Here is an 8,740-nt window from a genome sequence, read left to right on the forward strand (position 1 = left end):
AAGGCTCATCCCTGATCCCTCGATCCAAACACTACGACGGCACGACGCAGGAGGAATACCAGGGGCCAGTCAGAAACTCATAATAGGATTCGCGCGTGTGTGGCAGTTGTGACGGTTGTGGCGAAGGAATGGCATGGCCGCCATTCCCCAAATTGTTTTGCTGTTCTAAAAAAGAAAAGAAAAATTGTTTTGCTGAACCCACTACTGCCACGCTAATATGACTGTTGGGGTAAGTATACTATCCCATAGTTCAGACTTTTGCATGAGTTGGCTGCAGCATAAACTCAATAAATGACACCTTCACCAACTCAATGCAACAACCGTAATGGTGCGTGTGCTATGCCATAACGCGCCATTGGCATTGCGAATGACTCACTCTACTGTAATCACAGCTCTCACTGCTTCAGAAGTTCAGATAGTGTTCTAGCAGAGCTGAGAAGGTCAGGCAGTTCTTGCTTCTTCAGCTCGTGCTCCATTATTCTCAGCCTCGGAACGACGACTTCCGAATCCTGCGCAACCATCCTCTTCCACAGCTCGCTCCAAGTAGGGCACATGCAGCAGTACTCGTGAAACATGAGCCCTCTCGTCCACTCGCGGTGGCGGCAGTAGGTGGCCAGATGGTCGGCGAGGGTAAAAGGCTGCACCGAGGTCGGAAGCACCCCATTCCTGATGTCGCGTGACTGGCTCGCCGTCACCGTGCTCTCGAACGAGCCGTCACAAAGTGAGTACACCTCGACAGGGTCCTCGCCGGGCCTGGCGAAGTAGACAGAGTTGCCGCTGATCGAAGGGAGATCCCTGGACGAGACGGACAAGCACCGGTCGCGGCTGATGAATAGCGCCCGGTCGCCGAGGCTGGTCACCCACACGAGCTCTCGGCGGCGGAGATCCACCCTGAAGAGCATGCTCGTCACGGGGCCGAAAGTGTCTCGGACAACCCTGTGCAGGACGGCGACAAGCACGGCTCCCATGGACTCCACGAGGTAGTAGAGGCAGCTCTCAGGGTCACCAAGCTCCTCTGGCACCTCAGCGACCACCGGATTGGCGTGTGGATCATGAGGAACTGGATACACCTGCAGCAGCTGCCTCCCGACTCGCGTCACGCCGTAGAGCCCGCCGTCGAACGGCAGAGTGTTGGAGAGCTGGATATCGGTGTGGATGATCTTCCAGCCCTTGTCACCGGGCTGAGCGCAGATCACCAGGGGCGTGTTTAGGAACCAGATCAGGACGGCAATGGAGCTGGGGCTCACGACGCACACGGTGGCGTTCATCCAGACGAACGAGTCCATGGCCGTGGTGAACGACTCCTGCTTCCTGAGCACGCAGTGGAAGAAGGTGGCGAGGTGGGGCAGCTCGACGACGACGTGGGTGAAGGGGTGGACGACGTGGATGACGGTGGCGCGGGTGTCGAGCACGATTAGGAGGCCGTCTGTGAAGCCGACGATCCGGTGCCGCCGGAGCCCCGGCAGGGGGAGCCTGCGGATCCTACTGGTGGCAGTGTGGAAGAAGGTGATCGCGGCGTCCTCGACCAGGCGGACGCCGTTGCCGTCACAGAGCGCGACCCAGCCGCGCGGGTGGAAGTGGCGGTCGGCCAGCGTGGCATCCTGCGGGCTGGCCGTCGACGTGCGCCAGTGGGAGCACACGAGGCGGAACCGCATGTACTCCGTCACGTCCTCGGCCAGCAGCCGCTCGGCGATGAGGCTGGTGATGTCGGGGTGGATCGACGTCCAGTCCGGCACCTCCGCCTCCGCCGTCGCCCGGCGCTTGCGAGGGAACGCGTCGGCATCTCCGTAGGCCCTGCGCTTGCCTCCCGGTAACGGCGCCCCATACCCTCTTCCTCCTGTGCGCCGCCCCTCAGTCCACACTCCACCGGCGGCCGGGAAGAGGAGAAAGAGAGAGACCTAGATCTCGCGAGAGCTGAAGGATTACCTCGCCCGGGACACGGGTGCCCCCATGCCGCCCTGGAAATATATAGAGCCGCTACTAGGCACCGATCCGAGATGTCATCCGTCTCCGACCACTCCGGCACAGTTCCAATACTTGGTGGAGAAGTTCGCTAACCGCCTGCCCAACTGGAAGGCCGCTACCCTACCAAAAAGTGGACGGCTCATCCTCATTCTCTCTGTACTATGCGCAATCCCGATTCATGCCATGCTCGCCATGAACGTACCTCCAAAGACCCTCACCGCCCTAATGAAGATTTGTCGTGGTTTTCTCTGGTGTGGTAATATGGATGTGCGTGGTGGCAATTGCGTCGTGGCATGGGATTTGGTGTGCCGCCCTAGGTGGGCAGGTGGTCTCGGCATACGAAACCTGAGGTGGTTGAACACCGCGATGATGGCCAGATGGCCGTGGCTACAACGTACGGATCATACAAGACCATGGGAAGATTTCCAAATCGCAATCCCAGCGGAGTCCAGAGCGCTCTTTCGCGCGGCGACAATAGCTACAGTGGGGCATGGGCAGGACACACGCTTTTGGGAGGACAAGTGGGTCGACGGCTTCCGAATCCAAGACCTGGCACCCATGCTCTACTCCAAGGTATCGAGACAAGTGAGATCCTCACGGACAGTAGCAGAAGCGCTCACTAATCATTCATGGGCAGAGGACATCGAGCCTGAGCTTACGGCCGACATGCTCAGGCAGTTCCTGGGACTATGGCAGCGAGTGGAGGGTGTGGCCCTCCGGGAGGATGCGCCAGACAAGATTCTTTGGGCGTGGGAGAAGGATGGCATGTTTTCGGCGCGATCAGCATACGCAGCCAAGTTTGCGGGACTTGAGATTGCACCAACGGCGGAGTTCACATGGGTGTCACGGGCGCCCTTGCAACGTCGGTTTTTCATTTGGCTGGCCATGAAGAATAGATGCTGGACCTCTGACCGCCTTGCTAGGAGGGGCCTCCCCCACCAAAGCCCGTGTCCATTCTGTGGCCAGCACGAAGAGACCATCACACACATCATGATCGGATGTGTCTTCGCTCGGGAGGTTTGGAGCAAGGTGTGTCTGGCCTTGGGACAACCAGACAGGGCTCCAACGGCAACGGAGTCACTTCCGGAGTGGTGCATCAGGCAGGAAGATATTGGGCAACACCGGAAATTGGCTAGGACAATATCTATCTTGGCCCTATGGGAGCTGTGGATGAGGCGCCATCCACACAAAAGGTGCTCAAGAACATCGTTGTCGAAGCAAGGGCATGGAAGCAGGCAGGACTACTACAAGGGGAAGTTGAGAGGTTTATGTTGGGCCTTGCATTGTGGGAGAGTAACGAGTAGTCCGCTAATTAGCTAGTCGGGTGGGGTGGCCGAGGGCTACCTGTAAATAACATTGTATCTTTCATGTGTGGAGGGTCTCTATCCTTTCCTTCTATAATATATGATACGCACACTCGTGTGTATTCGAAAAAAAACGAATCCGATGGTTCGAACTCCCAATTTCGAAACTCAAAACGGAGAGAAAATCGAGCGGCCGGCAACCGCTCCATCCTGTCCAATTCAGCCCTAGTGCGCGTGGCGTGGGAGGTGGTCTGGTGGTGATGGGCTTGGCCAGTGTAGACAGTTGAACGGCGCGGTGTGTCAGTGTTTTTTTTCCTTTTTGACGAGACAAGTGTGTCAGTGTTGGAGGAACAAGATTGGATAGAGTGGGCTGGAGGTGTAAAGGTACCCGTGTTGGGTCTTCAAGGCAAAACTGCGGCCCGTTTTATACCCATTTATATGCATGCCGTAACTCTCACTTGGTCCGGCCCACTAATCGTGCGTGGGTGCTGCCGAAAATAAGCTAACCCTTGTATTTCTCAAAAAAAAATAGCTGACCCTTGTAGGACTGATTGTGTCTCGTCCGCAGTGAGACACAACCACTTACAACGTGTTTGGTTGGGGGTAATTAGAGCCAAGGAATGAGAATTGAAGGGGCATGAGATTTCAAATCTATTGTTTGGTTGGAGGATTGAGAATTCACAAGAGAAGAGGCATGGGACTTGAGACTCCAGCTCCCACCGTTTTATTAACAAGGGAGGGGATGGGAGTTGGAAGGGAATTTTTTAAGTGAGTCAATCTTAATCGTTCATCCTAACTTCCCATGTCTAGTCCAATGTCAATTCACATGAACCAAACAAGGAAGTATAATTTCTTCTCAAATTCTCAGACATAACTCCTATCACGCACCAAACAGAGGATTGGGAATAAAACGACTTATCCCATGTCTAATCTCGGCCCAACTCCCTACTCTAAACTCCCATTCCCCTTCCCTTAATATTGCCAAACACGCTCTTACGCCTAATGAGAGTTGCTAAAAAAACGCCTAATGAGAGAAATTTGGAACCACAACCGGCTACCTAGACCTGAGATGATGAAACCCTATGGATGTAGAGGTAATAACACCAGTGGTGCTTAAACTTGCCATGGATGTTCACTTTGGTGCCTGAACTTGAAAAATACACCGAATTGGTTCTAAAACTTGGCAGCCTGGTGCAAATACGGTTCAAATCATGTACATATATGTATGCATTTGTTGACTAGACATGCCACCGTGGAGGGGGCCCCACCTGCAGTGCTGGGACAGACTAACTTGGAAGTGCATGTCTGAATGACCATCGGGTCCTACCTATCAGTGCACACAACAATAAATAAACAAAATTAACTAGCGGCTAGGATTTGAACTTGAAACATCACAATAATAAATAGCAGCTAGGATTTGAACTTGAAACATCACGCAGTCAAAAGGCTAGGCCAACCACTTCACCCAGCACATGACTTGTTCACAATATGCATCCCTATGCTTTATCAACCAGCATGAGTCGTGGACTTAAATGGGCTGCTCTCACGCCCATTTTCCATGTGTTATTTTCTTTTTATTAGAAATTACACAAATATTCAAGTAGTATATAAAGTGTCCATGCTTTGAGGACATGTATTTCTAGTTTTAAAACATGTTCTCATATTTTAATAAAGTTTATGTGTTTGTCAAAAGATATATTTTCAAATAAAAATAAATTTAAAGATATTGAGGGAAAAAATAATGTCCTAGTGTGCCCCCAGGGTCATAGATCCTCGAGTGAATAGTTTCAAAGTATACATACATTTTTATAATTAAAATGCATGTAAATATTTGTGAAAATTACATTAACATTTTTAGAAGTAAGCTATTTTTGTCTGCATATTATTTATAGGACAAGAACATTCAAATTTATTTTTAGTACTATTAAAGTAATTTAAATATATTTTACAAATTCCAAAAAAATAAGAAAACTCATATGTGGAAGCGCCACATAAAAAATCCTAACATTCTAAAGAAGGACCACGTGAATATTATTGGAAAATATGAAGATTGTTAAAATTAATTTAACATTTTTAAAATATTGAAATTATTTTATTAAATATGTGAATGCTTTAAAAATATTCAAAGATTATAAAAATTCTTAAGTAATATTTAATTTGGTGAATATTTAAAACTAACATTTATTTATTATTTTTATTGTAGTTTCCATGTTTTTATAATTTCTAAAAAAAGGAAAACCAACTAACATGAGAAAAATGGGCCGCACTGCGTCCAGCCCATTTAACTGCACAGGTGTATTAGTGCTGATAAAGTGTATTGATGCAAAGAGGACAGTAATATTTCTGGACAACGTGGTTAGCATAAGTCTTGTCTTGCTCGAGGTCTCTAGTTCGAGTCACGCACCATGTTTTTTTTTGTGCACTGTCAGGTGGGACCAGACGGTCATCTTGTAAGTCTATCTTTTCCTACACATCAGGTGGACCCCTCCCATGCTGACATGTCTATTCAGCCACACATATGTATCTGTACGTGATATGAACTGTATTTGAACCATACTGTCAAGTTTTAGAACCAGTTCATTGTATTTTTTAAGTTTAGGCATCAAAATAAACATCCATGGCAAGTTTAAGCACCACTGATGTTATTACCTCTATGGATGTATTGCTCCAAACCAGCCTCGTTTTGTTTCTAAGTTGATTGAGCCCACGTCTGCCACATGGATTAGAGCACGGGTTGAGGAGGTATTTTATTCTCATGGATGTTTTGGTCATAATGAGTATATCACAGTGTACAAGAAATATTAGCGATTGTTGGGTGTGAAATTTTTAAGAAGTATAGCGTATAAAATGATGATAGCAACCAAATTGCGAAGAGAAGTCTGGCTAAAAAGGAATGCCAGATTGTCTAATTTGTGGGACAGGAGGAAGCATCTTGGAAATCTTTATGAAAAACACAAGTATCCAACAAGATTAGAATGTTTTTATGAAGATCGGCCAAGCATTCTTTACCCGCGGAAGATGTGCGCTGTCATTGTGACATGCCAACGAAGAGTACATGTGGGGCTATGTGGTATGACTAGTGGTGACACTCCTAAAATAGAATGTTTGATGTCGGGGGGGGGGGGGGGGGGGGGGGGGGGGGGTTGTTTGCTCGCTGGCTCGCCGTCGCCGCCGTCACGCCGCCTTGGGCTTGGCCAGTGGAGACAGTTGAACGGCGCGGTGTAGTGTGTCTTTTTTCTTTCTTTTTTTGAGGAAACAGTGCAGTGTGTCAGTGTTGATTTTTTTTCTTTTTGATAAGACAAGTTTTTTTAGGGGTTTTTGATGAGAAAAGATTTTTTTTGTGTGCTAATTTTGATGAGAAAAGATTTTTTTTTTCAGACATTTTGACGACACGAGTGTGTCAGTGTTGGTGGTACAAGAGATTGGACAGAGTGGGCTGGAGGTGTAAAGGTACCCGTGTTGGGTCTTCAAGGCAAAACTGCGGCCCGTTTACTACGCCGTAACTCTCGCTTGGTCCGGCACACTAATCATGCGTGGGTGCTGCCGAAAATAAGCTTCTAGTATCTCTTTTGTCTATAAAAAATCTTTAAAAAGTTTTGTGGCATTTGGATTTATTTGGTACTGATATTCTGAAAAACAAAAAATTGATAAAAAACAGCAGCTAACACTGGACACTAAGTTAATAGATTAGTTTCAAAAAAGATATATAATTGCTTGTAAATACATGTAAAACATTCAAGATTGATAATATAATAGCATGAAATAATTAAAAAAATTATAGATACCTTGCAGACGTATCACTCACAAGTAGCATTGCTCAGTCGTCGAGCGACCACGACGATGCATGGAGGGCCCTAGCACGCTTCGTCCCCTGATGCGCTGCTACGCGAGGAGGGAAGAGGTGTCGTCGCGTGGAGAGGTTAATGACCAGAATGCCAATTTGGTCGTCTGTTTCCAATCCTGTGAATGGGAACCTACGTGAACTAGAGTTGGCCCAGATAGGTTTGCGGAGAGAGCAACTAATAGAGGGGTAGCCCTTGCGGGAGCCCTTCAGCCGCTACGTGCCGCGTTCTGGACGCTTTCTTGAGGTTTTATTTGTTTTATTTTTCTGTACGCACTTTCGAGTTTTAGATGAGCTTTTTCAGTTTTTCTGGCTTTTTGGTTTTTGCCTGATCCACCCTACGTTTTAAACAAATTAAAATGCACGAAAAAACATATTTTTTTTATTCTGCGAGATGTACATATTTGCTTCTCGTAAAGACATATGTTTGCTTTCACAAGAGGCAAAACTGTGCCTCTTAAAAAGGAAAAAAAAACTTGTTGTTTTCCCTTCCGTGAGAGGCACAAATTAGCTTCTCATGGAGGCACAAGTTTGCTTCCACAAGAGCTAAAACTGTGCTTCTCGAAAAAGAAAAGAAAAACATATTTTTTTCCTTTTGTGAGAGGCAAATATTTGCTTTTCGTGAATGCACACGTTTTCTTTGCGAGGCGGAGTTGTGCCTCTCGGAGAAGGAAAAATGTGTTTTTTTTTCTTTCGCGAAAAGCACAGATTTGGTTTTCGTGAAGGCACATGTTTGCTTTGCAAGGCACACCTCTTGAAGAAGGAAAAAAACGTGCCACAGATATGCTTCTCGAGATGCACAAAATATGTTTTTTCCACAAAAGTCAGATTTGCTTCTCGTGGAGGAACAACTTTTGCGTCCCCGAGCTGTGCCTCTCAGGAATGAAAAAAACACGTTTTTTCACGAGATGTGTGCCTCTCAGAAAAAGAAAAAAAAGTGGGGAAAATTTGTGACTCCGACTTCTTTTTTTTGGTATTTTCCTACTCTTTCTTGAGAAAAACCACCGAAACCTATTAATACAATATCTAGTTTCGAAGAACTCGAAGCGAGAAATTCAACAATAAAAATGGTTCACGATTTGGACACGTGGTTTAAGAGATAAAACATTTAGAATAAACGCATTTACGAAAAAGAAAAAATTCCGAGATTGCGACAAGTGGCGCACATACAGCGCACCACTTAATTAGGGATTTCGGTGAGGCCCATTTGGCACGTGCAGTGAAATTGGCGTGTGTGCATTGTGATCGCCATCCTCTATAACACTAAGCTCCCTAATTTTAAAGAGCATGCATTCAATTGAGGTCTCTAATTGAAATTTGGTCATCCAATTTTGACCGAGTCAACAATTTCTCAAAGCTCTTTCTTTCAATTCTTTTATACTATATACTATGCTTCCAAATTTTTTAGGCCTCACAATTAATTAAGATCTTCAATTTAGATAACTTTTTAAAACTTTGATCAAGTTCTTCAATTAACGTCAAAGTTTGAAAAGTCAAGAAAAATTCAACTTTGACCAATTTTCAAAGAAAAATATATCGAGATCCATAATATTAAACAAAAGGAATATGGAATTTCATTTCATGATGAATCTAATCATACTGATTTGATATATTTATTTACAAATTTGAA

At 46.3% G+C, this 8,740-nt stretch overlaps 1 protein-coding gene across 1 annotated transcript; it reads right to left on the bottom strand.

The window, feature by feature from the left end:
* Window positions 1-395: 395 nt before the first annotated feature.
* Window positions 396-2,114, bottom strand: LOC147972157 (uncharacterized). Its single transcript, XM_087524248.1, has 2 exons — window positions 2,016-2,114; window positions 396-1,898 (listed from the first exon to the last, which is right to left on the bottom strand). Exons 1-2 carry the CDS (start codon window positions 2,112-2,114, stop codon window positions 396-398), a joined length of 1,602 nt encoding a protein of 533 aa, XP_087380374.1.
* Between the last annotated feature and the right edge of the window lie 6,626 nt (window positions 2,115-8,740).

The sequence above is a fragment of the Triticum urartu genome, chromosome 5A (assembly GCF_056163025.1).
Source record: "Triticum urartu cultivar PI428250 chromosome 5A, HENAU_Tu73, whole genome shotgun sequence".
Taxonomy (NCBI): domain Eukaryota; kingdom Viridiplantae; phylum Streptophyta; class Magnoliopsida; order Poales; family Poaceae; genus Triticum; species Triticum urartu.

What these genes read in the sequence shown, in the direction of transcription:
- LOC147972157 (XM_087524248.1), bottom strand. Translation starts at nt 2,114, where the DNA reads ATGAGGATGAGCCGTCCACTTTTTGGTAGGGTAGCGGCCTTCCAGTTG. An exon ending in ATTGGAACTGTGCCGGAGTG is followed by an intron (nt 1,899 to 2,015) that starts GTCGGAGACGGA and finishes CGCGAGATCTAG; the next exon opens with GTCTCTCTCTTTCTCCTCTT.